Source organism: Pelophylax lessonae, assembly GCF_965119305.1.
Source record: "Pelophylax lessonae genome assembly, chromosome: 8".
NCBI lineage: Eukaryota > Metazoa > Chordata > Amphibia > Anura > Ranidae > Pelophylax > Pelophylax lessonae.
The window spans coordinates 188683685-188704502 of NC_138775.1; the positions used below are offsets into that span (position 1 = coordinate 188683685).

Here is a 20818-nt window from a genome sequence, read left to right on the forward strand (position 1 = left end):
ACTCATGTATGGGAGCCATGCAAAGCGGCAGCGTCCCGGACTCCAGACTTGCGTTCTACCTGCAACATATGACGTCACCACATGCGTTCCAGCTTGACACGTTTCGTCATTGGTTTGACGTCTTCTGAAGCTTCTACTGAATGAAATGTGGTGTTTGATGCACTATAAACTGAGGACTGCTGCTGACAGGAGCTAAAAAACTATAAAAAAAACCTAAACAATAAAAAGGGGAAACATCAGCATTGCACTGTAATAGAGAATGCAGAGTGAAGTATTTGATGTATAATTGAGAATGCAGAGCAGTGGCAAAGTATGTGATGTATAATGGAGAATGAAGAGCAGTGGCGGAGTATGTGATGTATAATGGAGAATGCATAGTAGTGGCAGAGTATGTGATGTATAATGTAGAATGCAGAGCAGTGGCGGAGTATGTGATGTATAATGTAGAATGCAGAGCAGTGGCGGCGTATGTGATGTATAATGGAGAATGCAGAGCAGTGGCGGAGTATAGGATGTATAATGGAGAATGCAGAGCAGTGGTGGAGTATGTGATGTATAATGGAGAATACAGAGCAGTGGTGGATATTATGATGTATAATGTAGAATACAGAGCAGTGGCGGAGTATGTGAGGTATAATGTAGAATGCAGAGCAGTGGCGGAGTATGTGACGTATAATGGAGAATGCAGAGCAGTGGTGGAGTATGTGATGTATAATGTAGAATGCAGAGCAGTGGTGGAGTATGTGATGTATAATGGAGAATGCAGAGCAGTGGTGGAGTATGTGATGTATAATGGAGAAAGCAGAGCAGTGGCGGAGTATGTGAGGTATAATGTAGAATACAGAGCAGTGGCGGAGTATGTGACGTATAATGTAGAATGCAGAGCAGTGGCGGAGTATGTGATGTATAATGTAGAATACAGAGCAGTGGCGGAGTATGTGAGGTATAATGGAGAATACAGAGCAGTGGCGGAGTATGTGATGTATAATGGAGAATACAGAGCAGTGGTGGAGTATGTGATGTATAATGGAGAATGCAGAGCAGTGGCGGAGTATGTGATGTATAATGGAGAATACAGAGCAGTGGTGGAGTATGTGATGTATAATGGAGAATGCAGAGCAGTGGTGGAGTATGTGATGTATAATGGAGAATGCAGAGCAGTGGTGGAGTATGTGACTTATAATGGAGAATACAGAGCAGTGGCGGAGTATGTGAGGTATAATGGAGAATACAGAGCAGTGGTGGAGTATGTGATGTATAATGGAGAATACAGAGCAGTGGTGGAGTATGTGATGTATAATGTAGAATGCAGAGCAGTGGCGGAGTATGTGATGTATAATGGGGAATACAGAGCAGTGGTGGAGTATGTGATGTATAATGGAGAATACAGAGCAGTGGTGGAGTATGTGACGTATAATGTAGAATGCAGAGCAGTGGCGGAGTATGTGATGTATAATGTAGAATACAGAGCAGTAGTGGAGTATGTGATGTATAATGGAGAATACAGAGCAGTGGTGGAGTATGTGATGTATAATGTAGAATACAGAGCAGTGGTGGAGTATGTGATGTATAATGGAGAATACAGAGCAGTGGTGGAGTATGTGATGTATAATGGAGAATACAGAGCAGTGGTGGAGTATGTGACGTATAATGTAGAATGCAGAGCAGTGGTGGAGTATGTGATGTATAATGGAGAATACAGAGCAGTGGCGGAGTATGTGATGTATAATGGAGAATACAGAGCAGTAGTGGAGTATGTGATGTATAATGTAGAATACAGAGCAGTGGCGGAGTATGTGATGTATAATGTAGAATGCAGAGCAGTGGCGGAGTATGTGATGTATAATGGAGAATACAGAGCAGTGGTGGAGTATGTGATGTATAATGGAGAATGCAGAGCAGTGGTGGAGTATGTGATGTATAATGTAGAATACAGAGCAGTGGCGGAGTATGTGAGGTATAATGGAGAATACAGAGCAGTGGTGGAGTATGTGATGTATAATGTAGAATACAGAGCAGTGGTGGAGTATGTGATGTATAATGTAGAATACAGAGCAGTGGCGGAATATGTGAGGTATAATGGAGAATACAGAGCAGTGGTGGAGTATGTGATGTATAATGTAGAATACAGAGCAGTGGCGGAGTATGTGACTTATAATGGAGAATGCAGAGCAGTGGTGGAGTATGTGAGGTATAATGTAGAATACAGAGCAGTGGTGGAGTATGTGATGTATAATGGAGAATGCAGAGCAGTAGTGGAGTATGTGATGTATAATGGAGAATACAGAGCAGTGGCGGAGTATGTGATGTATAATGGAGAATGCAGAGCAGTGGCGGAGTATGTGAGGTATAATGTAGAATACAGAGCAGTGGCGGAGTATGTGATGTATAATGTAGAATGCAGAGCAGTGGTGGAGTATGTGATGTATAATGGAGAATGCATAGCAGTGGCGGAGTATGTGATGTATAATGTAGAATACAGAGCAGTGGCGGAGTATGTGATGTATAATGTAGAATACAGAGCAGTGGCGGAGTATGTGAGGTATAATGGAGAATACAGAGCAGTGGCGGAGTATGTGATGTATAATGGAGAATACAGAGCAGTGGTGGAGTATGTGATGTATAATGGAGAATGCAGAGCAGTGGCGGAGTATGTGATGTATAATGGAGAATACAGAGCAGTGGTGGAGTATGTGATGTATAATGGAGAATGCAGAGCAGTGGTGGAGTATGTGACTTATAATGGAGAATACAGAGCAGTGGCGGAGTATGTGAGGTATAATGGAGAATACAGAGCAGTGGTGGAGTATGTGATGTATAATGGAGAATACAGAGCAGTGGTGGAGTATGTGATGTATAATGTAGAATGCAGAGCAGTGGCGGAGTATGTGATGTATAATGGAGAATACAGAGCAGTGGCGGAGTATGTGATGTATAATGGAGAATACAGAGCAGTGGTGGAGTATGTGAGGTATAATGTAGAATACAGAGCAGTGGCGGAGTATGTGATGTATAATGGAGAATACAGAGCAGTGGCGGAGTATGTGACGTATAATGTAGAATGCAGAGCAGTGGTGGAGTATGTGATGTATAATGTAGAATACAGAGCAGTAGTGGAGTATGTGATGTATAATGGAGAATACAGAGCAGTGGTGGAGTATGTGATGTATAATGTAGAATACAGAGCAGTGGTGGAGTATGTGATGTATAATGGAGAATACAGAGCAGTGGCGGAGTATGTGATGTATAATGGAGAATACAGAGCAGTAGTGGAGTATGTGATGTATAATGTAGAATACAGAGCAGTGGCGGAGTATGTGACTTATAATGGAGAATGCAGAGCAGTGGTGGAGTATGTGATGTATAATGGAGAATACAGAGCAGTAGTGGAGTATGTGATGTATAATGTAGAATACAGAGCAGTGGCGGAGTATGTGACTTATAATGGAGAATGCAGAGCAGTGGCGGAGTATGTGATGTATAATGGAGAATACAGAGCAGTAGTGGAGTATGTGATGTATAATGTAGAATACAGAGCAGTGGCGGAGTATGTGACTTATAATGGAGAATGCAGAGCAGTGGCGGAGTATGTGATGTATAATGGAGAATACAGAGCAGTGGTGGAGTATGTGATGTATAATGGAGAATGCAGAGCAGTGGCGGAGTATGTGATGTATAATGTAGAATACAGAGCAGTGGTGGAGTATGTGATGTATAATGGAGAATGCAGAGCAGTAGTGGAGTATGTGATGTATAATGTAGAATACAGAGCAGTAGTGGAGTATGTGATGTATAATGTAGAATACAGAGCAGTGGTGGAGTATGTGACTTATAATGGAGAATACAGAGCAGTGGCGGAGTATGTGATGTATAATGGAGAATACAGAGCAGTAGTGGAGTATGTGATGTATAATGTAGAATACAGAGCAGTGGCGGAGTATGTGACTTATAATGGAGAATACAGAGCAGTGGCGGAGTATGTGATGTATAATGGAGAATACAGAGCAGTGGTGGAGTATGTGATGTATAATGTAGAATACAGAGCAGTGGTGGAGTATGTGATGTATAATGGAGAATGCAGAGCAGTAGTGGAGTATGTGATGTATAATGTAGAATACAGAGCAGTAGTGGAGTATGTGACTTATAATGGAGAATACAGAGCAGTAGTGGAGTATGTGATGTATAATGGAGAATACAGAGCAGTGGTGGAGTATGTGACGTATAATGGAGAATACAGAGCAGTGGCGGAGTATGTGATGTATAATGGAGAATACAGATAAGGGGCGGAGTATGTGATGTATAATGGAGAATACAGAGCAGTGGTGGAGTATGTGATGTATAATGGAGAATACAGAGCAGTGGTGGAGTATGTGATGTATAATGTAGAATGCAGAGCAGTGGCGGAGTATGTGATGTATAATGTAGAATGCAGAGCAGTGGTGGAGTATGTGATGTATAATGTAGAATACAGAGCAGTAGTGGAGTATGTGATGTATAATGTAGAATGCAGAGCAGTGGCGGAGTATGTGATGTATAATGGAGAATGCAGAGCAGTGGTGGAGTATGTGATGTATAATGGAGAATACAGATAAGGGGCGGAGTATGTGATGTATAATGGAGAATACAGAGCAGTAGTGGAGTATGTGATGTATAATGGAGAATGCAGAGCAGTGGTGGAGTATGTGACGTATAATGGAGAATACAGAGCAGTGGCGGAGTATGTGATGTATAATGTAGAATACAGAGCAGTGGCGGAGTATGTGATGTATAATGGAGAATACAGAGCAGTGGTGGAGTATGTGACGTATAATGGAGAATACAGAGCAGTGGCGGAGTATGTGACGTATAATGGAGAATACAGAGCAGTGGCGGAGTATGTGATGTATAATGGAGAATACAGAGCAGTGGTGGAGTATGTGATGTATAATGGAGAATACAGAGCAGTGGCGGAGTATGTGATGTATAATGGAGAATACAGAGCAGTGGCGGAGTATGTGATGTATAATGGAGAATACAGATAAGGGGCGGAGTATGTGATGTATAATGGAGAATACAGAGCAGTAGTGGAGTATGTGATGTATAATGGAGAATGCAGAGCAGTGGTGGAGTATGTGACGTATAATGGAGAATACAGAGCAGTGGCGGAGTATGTGATGTATAATGTAGAATACAGAGCAGTGGCGGAGTATGTGATGTATAATGGAGAATACAGATAAGGGGCGGAGTATGTGATGTATAATGGAGAATACAGAGCAGTAGTGGAGTATGTGATGTATAATGGAGAATGCAGAGCAGTGGTGGAGTATGTGATGTATAATGTAGAATACAGATAAGGGGCGGAGTATGTGATGTATAATGTAGAATACAGATAAGGGGCGGAGTATGTGATGTATAATGTAGAATACAGTTAAGGGGCGGAGTATGTGATGTATAATGTAGAATGCAGATAAGGGGCGGAGTATGTGATGTATAATGTAGAATACAGATAAGGGGCGGAGTATGTGATGTATAATGGAGAATACAGAGCAGTGGTGGAGTATGTGATGTATAATGGAGAATACAGAGCAGTGGTGGAGTATGTGATGTATAATGTAGAATACAGATAAGGGGCGGAGTATGTGATATATAATGTAGAATACAGATAAGGGGCGGAGTATGTGATGTATAATGTAGAATACAGATAAGGGGCGGAGTATGTGATGTATAATGTAGAATACAGATAAGGGGCGGAGTATGTGATGTATAATGTAGAATACAGATAAGGGGCGGAGTATGTGATGTATAATGTAGAATACAGATAAGGGGCGGAGTATGTGATGTATAATGTAGAATACAGTTAAGGGGCGGAGTATGTGATGTATAATGTAGAATGCAGATAAGGGGCGGAGTATGTGATGTATAATGTAGAATACAGATAAGGGGCGGAGTATGTGATGTATAATGGAGAATACAGATAAGGGGCGGAGTATGTGATGTATAATGGAGAATACAGATAAGGGGCGGAGTATGTGATGTATAATGTAGAATACAGATAAGGGGCGGAGTATGTGATGTATAATGTAGAATACAGATAAGGGGCGGAGTATGTGATGTATAATGTAGAATGCAGATAAGGGGCGGAGTATGTGATGTATAATGTAGAATACAGATAAGGGGCGGAGTATGTGATGTATAATGTAGAATACAGATAAGGGGCGGAGTATGTGATGTATAATGTAGAATACAGATAAGGGGCGGAGTATGTGATGTATAATGTAGAATACAGATAAGGGGCGGAGTATGTGATGTATAATGTAGAATACAGATAAGGGGCGGAGTATGTGATGTATAATGTAGAATACAGTTAAGGGGCGGAGTATGTGATGTATAATGTAGAATGCAGATAAGGGGCGGAGTATGTGATGTATAATGTAGAATACAGATAAGGGGCGGAGTATGTGATGTATAATGGAGAATACAGAGCAGTGGTGGAGTATGTGATGTATAATGGAGAATACAGAGCAGTGGTGGAGTATGTGATGTATAATGTAGAATACAGATAAGGGGCGGAGTATGTGATATATAATGTAGAATACAGATAAGGGGCGGAGTATGTGATGTATAATGTAGAATACAGATAAGGGGCGGAGTATGTGATGTATAATGTAGAATACAGATAAGGGGCGGAGTATGTGATGTATAATGTAGAATACAGATAAGGGGCGGAGTATGTGATGTATAATGTAGAATACAGATAAGGGGCGGAGTATGTGATGTATAATGTAGAATACAGTTAAGGGGCGGAGTATGTGATGTATAATGTAGAATGCAGATAAGGGGCGGAGTATGTGATGTATAATGTAGAATACAGATAAGGGGCGGAGTATGTGATGTATAATGGAGAATACAGATAAGGGGCGGAGTATGTGATGTATAATGGAGAATACAGATAAGGGGCGGAGTATGTGATGTATAATGTAGAATACAGATAAGGGGCGGAGTATGTGATGTATAATGTAGAATACAGATAAGGGGCGGAGTATGTGATGTATAATGTAGAATGCAGATAAGGGGCGGAGTATGTGATGTATAATGTAGAATACAGATAAGGGGCGGAGTATGTGATGTATAATGTAGAATACAGATAAGGGGCGGAGTATGTGATGTATAATGTAGAATGCAGATAAGGGGCGGAGTATGTGATGTATAATGTAGAATACAGATAAGGGGCGGAGTATGTGATGTATAATGTAGAATGCAGTTAAGGGGCGGAGTATGTGATGTATATAATGTGGCATGAAGAGCAGTGGCGGAGTACACAATGTTATAGATGATCGCTCCCTATACTTTCTCTATGACTCCTCGTCCTGCTCACTACACCCATAGGCATACAGCATAGTAAAGCTGGGTCCATCCCGCCCCTTCCTGACGTCACTTCCATCCCCGCCCCCTCCTCTCCAGCTGTGACAGTCGGTATAGATGGAGTCCGGTTCGGCGGGTGTCTCGGGCTCTCCGGGCGGTATGAGTCCCGGGCACAGCGCCCTCCTGTCCGCCCTGTCCCCGGAGGCTTTGGGCTTCGATGAGGACGATGACCTGGAGGTGTTCAGTAAGGTAGGAGGGAGAGGGGGCGGGGACTGCCAACTTCACACTAACTTTTCCCAGAGGTGTGATGTCATTGTGTTTAATGGCTGGAGGGAGAGAAGAACGATCACTGGAGGGACAGGGGTCAGATTGCTGGGGGGAGAGGGGTCCGATCGCTGGGGGAAAAGGGGTCCTATCGCTGGGGGGAGAGGGGGTCTGATCGCTGGAGGGAGAGGGGTCCGATCGCTGGAGGGAGAGGGGTCCGATCGCTGGGGGGAGAGGGGTCCGATCGCTGGGGGGAGAGGGGTCCGATCGCTGGGGGGAGAGGGGGTCCGATCGCTGGAGGGAGAGGGGTCCGATCGCTGGGGGGAGAGGGGTCCGATCGCTGGGGGGAGAGGGGTCCGATCGCTGGGGGGAGAGGGGTCCGATCGCTGGAGGGAGAGGGGTCCGATCGCTGGGGGGAGAGGGGTCCGATCGCTGGGGGGAGAGGGGTCCGATCGCTGGGGGGAGAGGGGTCCGATCGCTGGGGGGAGAGGGGTCCGATTGCTGGGGGGAGAGGGGTCCTTTCGCTGGGGGGAGAGGGGTCCGATCGCTGGGGGGAGAGGGGTCTGATCGCTGGGGGGAGAGGGGTCCGATCGCTGGGGGGAGAGGGGTCTGATCGCTGGGGGGAGAGGGGTCCAATCACTGGACGTTCTTTACATGGAAGGGAGGGGATGGGGGTGACACCTGGATGGCCAGCACTGCCCTGACCCCGGGTCTCTCCCTGCCATAGAGTGCATTTCTTGGGGCTCATCACACTTCACCGAGCTCCATACACTACCATAGACCACACACAGGGGGCGCTCTCTGACCCATTGCCACCATATGTTGTGTATATTATTATTATACAGGATTTATATGGTGCGCTTTACAATATAATGAATGCTGACATAGACTTGTATGATGTCATTTTGTGACAATTCAGAAAAGCAAAAAAGAAAAGTGTGTTTCGTTGTCACATCACATCACGCTGTCTGTTTTAGTATAAATAAGCCCAGGGGCCCCAGTCACACCAGAGTGTTTCATGAACGCACGCAAAATCGTGAACAATAAATGGCGCTGCAAATGTGACATGTATTTTTTGTACACAAAATCTGTTCAATTTTGCACATTCACACAATGCTGAGAGGTGAGTTTTGTCTGACTGTGCGCTGATGAAGCGGGATTAGAGCATTATACAGACAAAGAGTTCTTCCCTGTATTTGGCATGTCTGAGGTCAGGGGATGGCCATGACACGGATGACAGTTCTGAGCAGTTTCTCTGGACACAGCAGATCCTCTGCACATGTTTGCATTAAAGACAAAGCAGGTCGGAGGCGGCCTCTTGCTGTGTTTTGTTTGCATTCGCATGACTCTGACCAGCGATGTACTCTATTGTAAAGGACAGTTTTAAAGGCAGTGCCCATCACATGAGACTTTACCTGACTGGCACTGCAGGGAGACTTCGGAATAGGAAATAAAAGTGAATTGAATACACTCCTTATTTCCTTCCGGTCCTTTGATCCCATGTGGTTTAACCACTTCCCAGACCAATTTTCAGCTTTTAGCGCTGTTGCATTTTGAATGACAATTGCGCGGTCATGCAACACTGTACCTAAACCAAATTTATGTCATTTTTTCCCCACAAATAGAGCTTTCTTTTGGTGGTATTTGATCAACGCCAGGTTTTTTCTTTTTTGGTGCACAAATAAAAAAAGACCTAAAAGTTTGAAAAAAAAAAAAAAGTTTTTTGTTTAGGTTATAAAATTTTGTAAATAGATACGTTTTTTTCCTGCACTGATGAGCACTGATGACGCCGCACTGACAGGCACTGATGGGGTGGCACTGATGGGGTGGCACTGATGGGGTGGCACTGATGGGAAGCGCTGATGGGCGGCACTGATGGGGACTGATGGGCAGCACTGATGGGCACTGATGGGCGGCACTGATGGGCGGGACTGATCGGTACTGATGGGCGGCACTGATGGGCGGCACTGATGGGCGGCACTGATTGGCGGCACTGATTGGCACTGATAGGGGGCACTGATGGGCACTGATAGGCAGCACTGGTGGGCAATAATGGGCACTGGTGGGCGGCACTGATAGATGGCAATAACGGGCACTGGTGGGCAGCACTGATAGATGGCATTGGTGGGCAGCACTGATGGGGGGCACCACTGGCAGGCTCTCTGAGCCCTGTTTGCCATCCCTGGTGGCCATGGTGGGCATCCCTGGTGGTCATGGGTGGGCATCCCTGGTGGCTCTAGTGGCACCCCCTCCCCCCAGGGCTGCACTGGTAATCAATCATCTGATTACCAGCACAGACCCCCCCTGTGATCAGTGAGTAATTAGAAATACTCACTGATCACCCCGGCTGCAGAATCGATCCTCTGCTCTTCTCCTCACTGACAGGATCTGTCAGGAGGAGAAGAGATCGAAGCCGTTACAACGGCTGTATTGACATTACATGACGGCTGTGATTGGACACAGCCGTCATGTGATCAGGAGGGCCAATCACAGGGCCCTCCTGCCGAGTCTTGTTGCTCTGTGTCCTAGGGACACAGGCAAATCGAGATCGCGCTGCTGCGCGTGCCTGTGGCGGCGCGATCTCTCTCCTTCTGAAGGACGTTCCGGAACGTCCGATCAGAAGGACGAGACTCCCACCCGGCCGTATATCTACAATGGCCCGGGTGGGAGGTGGTTAATGACAGGCCATTTTTTGCAATTCGGCACTGCGTTACTTTAACGGACAATTGCGCGGCCGTGCGGCACTGTACCCGAATAAAATTGATATACTTTGTTTCCAACAAATAGAGCTTTCTTTTGGTTGTATTTGATCACCTGTGCGATTTTTTTATTTTATTTTTTTATTTATTGCCCTAAAAACAAAAAAAAAAGCGACCATTTTGAAAAATAAAAAAACAATATTTTTCACTTTCTACTATATAATACCCCCCCCCCCCCCAAAAAAAAAAAAAAAAGTAAAAATCAATATTTTCATCATTTTAGGCTAATTTGTATTCTGCTACTTGATTTTTTGGTAAAAAAAAAAATCCCAATAAGCGTATTTTGGTTGGTTTGTGCAAAGGTTATCGCATCTAAAAACTAGGGGAAAGATTTATGTAATTTTTATTTACTTATTTTTTACTAGTAATGGTGGCGATCTGCGATTTTTAGCCGGACTGCAACATTGCGGTCGACAGATCGGACCCCTAAAGGCCCGTACACACGTACCGATTGTCGGCCGAAACTGTTCGGCCGCCGAACAATCGGCCGACTTTCGGCTTGTTAGTATGATGCTTCTGCAGCCGACAGCGCACTTTCAGCCGAACAGAATCTGTCGTGCAAGCATTAAAATTTTTTGTATGCCGACACCAGAACGGCCGATTGTTCGCCAGTCAGTACAGAATTCGGCTGACAGACAGCAGATTTGCAAGACTGGGCATGCTCAGAAAAGAAAAAACACACGGAAAATTAACCATCACATGACATCACTTCTGCAGTCGGCTGCTGTTGGCCGACAAAATTCATGTGCAGTCTTTTGCAGTTTTCAACAGACACGACAGCCCTGGACAAAAGACGGCCGATCGTTCGGCCGACGATCGGTACGTGTGTACGGGGCTTTACTGACATTTTTGGTGGGACCAGTGACATTACTACAGTAATCGGTGCTAAAAATATGCACTGTTGCTGTAATAATGACACTGGCAGGGAAGGGGTTAACCCAGGGGCGATCCTAGGGGGTGTTTTTTAACTGTGAGGGGGATGGGCTTGTGAAATCTATACAGAGACCTGTGATCCTAAATAGGAGGAAAACAGGGGCTTTGTACTGATTCCAGAGAGAACAACGGTCTGCTGTGTTTACAACAGCAGGCCGCCAATCTCTCTTCACGGGAGCGATCGCGGGTGCCCAGTGGCAATCGCTGTCGCCAGCCCCCGTGGATCGGTTCCCTGCTGGCGAATGGGGCGCGTGTGCATCCCCAGGATTGCTCCCGTGGACCACTGTACAGGTATGGCAATTTGCGGCGGCTGGTCGGCAAGTGCTTAATTGCAATGCAGGCCATTAGAGCGAGATCAGTAATGAGCTATTAAAAAAAAAATTGTATCATTTTTTTTTCACACAAATAGAGCTTTCGTTTGTTGGTATTTAATCACCGTTGGGTTTTTTATTTTTTGCTAAACAAACGTAAATTTAAAAAAAAGTTTTTATTAGTTTCTTTTTATAAAATGTTTTAACGATGTGCGCTGATGAAGCTGCACTGATGGGCAGCATAGATGGCACTGATGGGCAGCATAGATGGCACTGATGGGCAGCATAGATGGCACTGATGGGCAGCATTGATGACACTGATGGGGCGGCACTGATGGGCAGCATTGATGGCACTGATGGGGCGGCACTGATGGGCAGCATTGATGGCACTGATGGGGCTGCACTGATGGGCAGCATTGATGGCACTGATGGGGCTGCACTGATGGGCAGCATAGATGGCACTGATGGGCAACATTGATGGGGCTGCACTGATGGGCAGCATTGATGGCGCTGATGAGGCTGCTTTTATGAGCAGCATTGATGGCACCGATGAGACTGCACTGATGGGGCAGCATTGATAACACTGATGGGGCAGCATTGATGGCACTGATGGGCAGCATTGATTGCACTGATGGGGCTGCACTAATGGGCAGCATTGATGGGGCTGCACTGATGGGCAGCATTGATGGCACTGATGGGGCTGCATTGATGATCAGTGCCCTGATTATCTGTGTACATGTCCCCTGTCAGGATTGCCAGTTACCATGCGACATCTATGACAGCGTGTGAGGAGAGGAATGCCAATAACCGGCAATTCTATTTACACTGTGATCAGCTGTGATTGGACACGGCTGATCACGTGGTAAAGAGCCAGTGTGATTGGCTCTTTACCACGATCAGTGGTTGGCTATAAAGCTGCTCGGCTGTTATCCCAAGCAGCGGGAGGGAACAACTCATGTCCGCCAGCTGGTCGGAGACCCGAGCGAAGACGAAATCAGCTCTAGTAACCCGGAAGTGATGTCATGACATCCCTTCCGGTTTACAGACTTCAAGGCTGCAAATTTAAAAAAAACAGCATTCCAAATGGCAAAAATTGGCGTTTTGAATGCTTTTAATTGCAAAGGAGGGATTTGGGGTCTTTTAGACCCCAGGTCTCTCCATAAAAAGTACCTGTCACTGACTATTACTGTCACAAGGGATGTTCACTAACCTTCTGACAGCAATAAAAATGAATCCGATTTTTTTTTTTTCAAAGGGACAGTGTAAACATAAATAAAATAAAGTTTTTTTTTAAAGCGCCCCATCCCTCCGTCCTCGCACGCAGAAGCGAACACATATGTAAGTCTCGACTGCAAATTTAAACAGTGTTCAAACCACATACATCACTCGAACGCCAAGATCGTCCGAGTGAGAGCAATAATTCTAGCACAAGGCCCTCTCTAACTCTAAACTTGTGGAATTTTTTTGAAGCGTCGCCTATGGAGATTTTTAAGTACCGTAGTTTGTCGTTATTCCACGAGTGTGCTCAAATTTAAAGCATGACATGTTTGGTATCGATTTACTCGGTGTAACATCATCTTTCACGTTCTACAGAAACAATTGGCAAACTTTACAGTTTTGTTTTTTTTAATTCATGAAATGTATTTTTTACAAAGAAATTGCGTTTGAAAGACCGCTGTGCAAATACTTTGTGACATAAAATATTCAACACTATTTTTTATTCTGTAGGGTCTCTGCTAAAAAATATATATAATATTTGGGGGTTCTAAGTAATTTTCTATAAAAAAAAATAAGGATTTTTATCTTGTAGGCAACAAATGTCAGAAAAAGGCTTAGGCGCGAAGGGGTTAATTCGCACTGCAACCCACTTGCATACATGTGAACAGGCTCCATTTAAAGCCGGTCTGGTTAAACGTTATGTGAATCGGATGCAGTTCAAAACGCATCCAATTTGTATATGTGTGAACGGAGCCTAAATGTATTTTGTAAATGCAAGCAGTGTAACCTCCTGATTTGGCCTCTTGCAGTCCTTGTATAGCAGAGCTGGAGTGTGAAAGGAAGAAGCAAGTAGGCAATCCAGTAATGTGCCGACAAGAGGCATGCTGAGAAAGCAGAGTGACCGAGAGATGAGCTCATCAATGTCCAGTCACAAGCTGTGGGCGGGCCCAGGATAAACTGGGCTCAGAGGAAGTGGGTTGGATGATACTGGACATCAGACTGAGGACATCTGTTTGCAAAGAAAAAGTACAGTTTGGGAGAAATCTAAATGAAAATGGCACATTCTAACAAAAGATGCATTTTAATTTATGTTTTCATGTACTATTAATTTTTATTCTGTTAGTTTGGGCTGAAGTTCTGCTTTTAAGTGGGCTAAATCCTTTATATTGAAAAATTGCTGGCAGGTAGGCTTGTTATTGTAGAAGGGACATATTACGTCGCTGGTTGGGTCCATTTGGCACGTAAGTGTGCCAATGTATAATCATGATGTCATTACTTGCACAATATATGAAAAACCTACCCACCTCCATGCAGACCTTAAAGAGGAAGTAAACCCTCATAAAAAAAAAAATGATAAAAAAAAAACAACCTGTAAAGACAAAGGCATAATGAGGTAGTATGCATCGCATATTAGCTCATTATGGAATTCTTACCTTAAAATGAAGCCCTCGCAGTGCCGCCCGCTCAGCGACAGGACGGCCAACATGTCCGGCCGTCCTGCTTCCTTGTTCGCGTCCTTCGGCCCTCTGATTGGCCGGAGGCGCGATTACATCACTCCCGCGCTTGAGCCGCCATTCACGGCATAGGGCTCTGAAGGAACGGCACGGGTGGCCGTTCCTTCAGAGCGTATGCGCTGATGACGTCATCGGCTGCATGCATTGTAAATATCTCCTAAACGGTGCAAGTTTAGGAGATATTTATAGCACCTATAGGTAAGCTTTAACCACTTAAGCCCCGGAGGATTTTCCTGCTAAAAGACCAGGGGGTATTTTGCGATTCGGCGCTGCGTGACTTTAACGGACAATTGCGCGGTCGTGCGATGCTGTACCTTAACGAATTTGATGTCCTTTTTTTCCCACAAACAGAGCTTTCTTTTGGTGGTATTTGATCACCTGTGCGATTTTTTGATCACGCGCTATAAACAAAAAAAGAGCGACAAGTTTGCAAAAATAGCAATATTTTTCACATTTTTTTATATGAAATTCCCCCCCAAAAAAATGTAAAAATCTAAATTTTTTTAACATTTTCGGCCAATTTGTATTTTCCTACCTATGTTTGGTAAAAAAAATTGCAAAAAGCGTATTTTTATTGGTTTGCGCAAAAGTTATCGCGTTTACTAACAAAGGGAAAGATTTTTGTCATTTTTGTTGTTTTTTTTTAACGCGTAATGGCGGCGATCTGCGATTTTTTTTTTTTTGGCGGTACTGCGACATTGCCACGGACAGATCGGACCCTTGACTGAAATTTTTGACACTTTTGGGGTTACCAGTGACATTTCTACAGTAATCAGTGCTATACATATGCACTGTTACTGTAAAAATACACTGGTAGTGAAGGGGTTAACTTTATTTGGGAGGGAGGGGCTGTGTGTGTCCCTAGGGGCGTGCTTTCTACTGTGATTGGCTGTGGCTTGAGCTGTAAGGACACTGATCAACGGATCTACATAGTAGATCCATGTGATCAGTGTCTTTACAGCGAGGAGAATGACAGGTGGCTTGTTTACACAAGCCGCCTGACATTCTCCCTCTCCCCCGCCGATCGCAGAGTGACCGGCGGACATCGGGTCCGCTGGTCACACGCGCGGGGGGGTCCGTGACCGCGCGGGAGCGGGAGCGCGCTCGCTCCCCAGACCCTCCCAGGCTAGTGACGTTAATTAACGTCACTCTGTCTGGCAGGGGCTGACCGCCGCAGTAAATCTACTTGCGGCGGTCGGCAAGCGGTTAATATAGGCTTACCTATAGGCAGGAGGGCCGTCTTTAATACTGATTGGACCCTGGGCAAATATTTTCTTGGGCCCTCCAAAATCCATTTATCTATTTGCAGGCAGCGCAGGCTCAAGGGGCAGCTGCTTTGGGCCCCTCAACAATGACTGGGCCCAGGGCAGCTGCCCCTTTTGCCCTGTGTTAAAGACGGCCTTGCCTATAGGCAAAAGACTTTAAAGTGGGTTTACAACCACTTTAATTCCTCCTGAAAAACAGAGCATACAGCATTTCTGGGTGGAGCATTGTGTGTTTTTATGTCCATGTGCCTGCTGGAGCTCCAAGAATTGGCTCTGTAACTTTAGGCCAGACTAAACCAGGGCTGTGGACAATTGATAGTCACACATTCCTCTATACCCAAAGGTGTCTTTAACTTCACGACTTGCTTACCGGGCCAATTCTGACACTTCTGTCATACATGTAAAAACCTCAGTTTGTTTGCTAGAAAATTGCTTAGAACTTAGAATTACTTTTTTTTTTTAGCAGAGGCCTTAGAGAATAAAATAGCGGTCGTTTGAAATTTTTTATGTCACACGGTTTTAGTGCAGCAATTGTTTAAAAAAAAAAAAAAAAAACACCTTAACCATTTGCCGACCGCTCCGGTTGCAGATATACTGTGGCAGGCTGACTTGGCTGCGTGAATTGCCGTACCTATACGTTGCTCCTTGGGAGTGAGCGTTGGGGCGCACGCACGCTGCTGGAGGGGAAGCTGATATGCGAGGCCGGCGACCACGATTGCCTCCAGGCACCCGCGTTCACTCCAGGAAGACAGAATTGCGTTCTGCCATTGTAAACCCGACAGACCGTTGTTCTGTCAGCAGTCAACACGGGGCTCCTGTGTTCCTCCTATTTAGGATCACAGGTCCCTGTGTTGATTCCATAAGCCCATCCCCCTCACAGTTAGAAAACACCCCCTAGGCATAAATTTAAACCTTTGATTGCCCCTGGTGTTAACCCCTTCCCTGCCAATGTCATTAGTACAGTGTTATTTCTGCAGCCATAACCCCGGTATTCCATTTGCCGACCAGAATGTTAGTTGTCTATGGCCCAGTCAACAAGTGGTTAAAGGAGAAGTATGGCTTTTTAAAAAAGTAAAAAAATCATACACTTCTAGATGGATGCTGCAGTATCCCAGCTGCATCTGTCCCCTGCCACCTCAAAGACTTAAAACTGAATGATCAACCACCATTGATCACTCAGTTCTTGGTCTTCAGGCTGCAGACAGCTGGTGACTGTCAGTCTCCGGCTCTCTGCTCTGCCCCTCCAGCGCTCACTGGAGGGCTGGGCTGGTGAGGGGGCAGGAGTGGCTGGCTCAGGTTCCCAGCGGATCGCTGAGAGGCTGAGCCATCTGCCTGTCCAGGCATTGGGGTGGATCCCGACTAAAAAGTGGGGATCATTCCTGAGCCGGGACTGGCTGAGTGACGTCAGCTGAAAATGGGTCAGAGGAGAACTGCAACCCTGTGATCCATAGCAGAAATAAATGAATATAACACACAAATTGTTCATGGCAGGGATATGCAAACTGTGGCCCTCCCAGATGTTGCAGAACTACAAGTCCCATGATGCGTAGCAAGACTCTGACAGCCAAAAGCATGACACCCAGAGGCATGATGGGAGTTGTAGTTTGGCAACAGCTGGAGTTTGCATATCCCTGGTTTATGGTATAGCAATGGCCGTGGCACTTTTATTGGTTTAAAGATGAATAAACAGATCTTTATTAAATTCAAATAAACACTGAAATATATAATAAATATTAAACCCATATCGCTTAGTCATAGAACTCAAGTAAATTTATAATCAACAATAATCCTAACCAAAGTCCCTCCTTGAATCAAGGTTGACATACCACATAAAGTGCCTGCGATGAGGGTGGGAGGGGAGCTTGCTAATCTGATGCCGGTCAACTGTACCCCTTTTTATAGGGGTACAGAAAGGTCTAGAAGGGACACGCGGACTCCGACCTTCCCATCACAATTCATGGGGCAGATGAGCGGCTTCCTAAAGGGCCACTAACACAAAATTTTATTTACACAATTTTTTTTTTTTTTTTGTTTAAAACTAAAAAAAGGGGGCATAAAATAGGAAGCAGGAGGTAACAGCCACTGTCCCATGTGTGTGGGCCCTAATTTCGTGCCCCCTTTACCAATCTATGCACAAGACCGCTAGCATACGGTGGGGCAGGACAGCAGTAAATCTCCGTTCTCCTCACCCTTAGACAAAAACAAGCAGTTAAAGCAGAGTTCCGGGCACAAAAACGATATTTTTTTTTTGTGCCCCTCCGCTAGGTAGACCTGACCTGAAAAGGAATTGGCTAGTTATTTTTTTTTTTTTGTTCACTCACCTTTTAATTGAAGATCGTAAATACTCACCTCAGAGTACTTCCTCCCTCGGAGCCGCGGCTCTCCCCGTCACTTCCTGTCTCGCTATGATTCCTGGGAGCTGAACGTCATAGCTCCCAGGAATCAATGTGACGGCACCGGCCCCGCTCTTCATTTCCGAGCGATGCCGCATTCCCCTGCTAAACAGCTTCTGGGCATGCCCAGAAGCTGTGGAGGAATGCGGCGGCGCACCGGAAGTGACGAGAGGGGCCGGTGCAGGCGCATTCTGGGACAAGAAGACGCGGAAGAAGACACAGAAGAGGACCGCGCCGGCTTCAGCTGCCCACAAGAGAGATGGAAACGCTGTGGAAGAAATTTTATAAGTAAGTATTTCTTCTAAAAGGTAAGTGCGAACCGGGACAGATCAGAGGCTAGCCATTGTGGAATGTGCTAGCCCTGACTGTCCCGGGGGTATGCTTATTGAAAATTGACTTCTGTGCCCGGAACTCCGCTTTAACTGTGACCAAATTTTTTTTTTTTTCTTTCCAGATTTCTTTAACCACTTGCCGACTGCCTAATGACGATTTACGTCGGCAGTCAGCCCCTCACAGGCAAAGTGACGTAGATCTACGTCGCTAGCCTGTGAGGGTCTAGGGAGCGAGCGCGCGCCGCCGGAGGAGCGCTCCCGCGTGGTCACGGACCCCCCCCCGCGTGTGTGACCGGCGGACCCGATGTCCGCCGGTCACTCTGCGATCGCCTCTGCAGAGGGAGAAAGTCAGGCGGCTAGTGTAAACAAGCCGCCTGTCATTCTCCCCTGTGTAGAAACTGTGTTCACACGGTTCTACTATGTAGGACCGTTGATCACTGTTTCTACAGCCCAAGCCACAGCCAATCACAGTAGAAAGCACGCCCCTAGGGACACACACAGCCCCTCCCTCTCAAATGAAGTTAACCCCTTCACTACCAGTGTCATTTTGCAGTAACAGTGCTTATGTATAGCACTGATTACTGCAGTAATGTCACTGGTAACCCCAAAAGTGTCAAAAATGTCAGTCAAGGGTCTCATCTGTCCGCCGCAATGTCGCAGTACCGCAAAAAAAATCGCAGATCGCCGCCATTACGCGTTAAAAAAAAAAACAACAAAAATGACAAAAATCTTTCCCTTTGTTAGTAAACGCGATAACTTTTGCGCAAACCAATCAAAATACGCTTTTTGCGATTTTTTTTTTTTTTTTTTTTTTTTTTTTTTTTTTTTTTTTTAACCAAACATATGTAGCATAAAACAAATTGGCCGAAGATGTTAAAAAATTTAGATTTTTACTTTTTTTTGGGGGGAATTTCATATAAAAAAAATGTGAAAAATATTGCTATTTTTGCAAAATTGATGCTATTTTTTTGTTTATAGCACATGATCAAATACCACCAAAAGAAAGCTCTGTTTGTGGGAAAAAAAGGACGTCAAATTTGTTTAGGTACAGCGTCGCATGACCGCGCAATTGTCTGTTAAAGTCAAGCAGTGCCGAATCGCAAAATAGCCCCTGGTCAGGAAGGGGGTAAAATCTTCCGGGGCTTAAGGGGTTAAAGTTCAATTTGTCTCCACTGAAGAAATACTGTGGCCCCTTTATTGCACAGAACATTTTAATGAAAAGATGAACTTGCCGTTTTAAAGGCACAACCCCGACATGACTAGTGCAGTGCAGAAGTTCAGCCGTATTGTGGCCCATTAGATAGAAACACTGAGCAGAGTCGATGAACAGATATGATAGCATTACTGAAGCTTGATGCTGCCATAGTCATTCATTTCTATAGATCCTCATACTGGAGTAGAGTCTTGGCCCAGTGCTCTTCATCCCATAATGCATGTTGCCTTGTGCTGTGTTGGCGTATTATTGGAAAATAATGAGCAGAAATCTATATAGCTTTCAAAGTCCAGCCACAAATAATCTGTCTTTTCTTCCTGGTTCTTTGTTATCAGGATATGAGTGGGTGAAGTAATGCACTTTCCTTTCTTCTGACAGTAATCAAGTCCTAGGTATGGCCAGCTAAAAGCCCTTTTATCTTCCCAGATGGACTTTTGATATCACTATATTGGGTGAAGCATCCATCACAGTGCTCTATATAGGAAAAGGAATTCTGATCCTGGCCAACATTCTAGTACAGTGAGATTGAATGCTGCCTCTCTCAACCTTTTCAACACAGAGGAGCCCTTGAAATAAAATTCTGATCTCGGGGGAACCCCTGCTAAAAATTATAAATCTGCAACTCATGACACACTGTTAGTCAGTGGGAAGAATGCTCCTTACTCTTGTCATCATTGGGAAGAATTACCCCCTTACAGATAGCTAAAAGGAACAATGGTGTCATTGGAATCTTATCTGAGAGGCAAAAATGACCTATTGCTCAAGGAACCCCTAGCAACCTCAGGAGGAACCCTAGGGTTCCACAGAACCCTGGTTGAAAAACCCTGTTGAATGCATGTCTTCTAAACTTTGGTCAACATTGTATGCAGTTATAGTCTGACTTTGGTTCCAGTGATAGTATCAGCAGACACTATTTTTTGGCAACCAAGTAAAACTTTTAAAAGCCTGCCTACCAATGTCAATGTTGTCTTTTGAAAACGCTAGCTGCCTAGCCGTTATGTTGGTGCTCTTGCTTCATTACTGTGACCCACTGACCCAGAATAAGTATACTTCTGGATCTGACTTTGACTATGTTGCTAAAATCAAAGCTATCCCTGTAAAAGAAGGTATTAACCACTTTACCACCGCCCACAGTAATATTACTGCGGCAGAGTGGCTCGTTATCGTCTGACGACGTAGTACTACGTCGTCAGACACTCCCCCTTCTGGGCGGCGCTTGCGCGCCGCCGGAGGCTCGCTCCCGCTGTTTTCAGTCACAGCGGGAGTCGGGCCAGG

General features: G+C 45.1%; 1 protein-coding gene across 1 annotated transcript in view; it reads left to right on the top strand.

Moving 5' to 3' along the window:
* The first annotated feature begins 7430 nt into the window (after positions 1-7430).
* SNX7 (sorting nexin 7) overlaps positions 7431-20818 on the top strand; it is a 176654-nt gene continuing 163266 nt past the window's right edge. Inside the window, exon 1 of the mRNA XM_082265910.1 lies at positions 7431-7590. Within this exon, the coding sequence (XP_082122036.1) occupies positions 7459-7590 (132 nt within the window). The 5' untranslated portion in view covers positions 7431-7458. The remainder of the gene's footprint in view (positions 7591-20818) is intronic.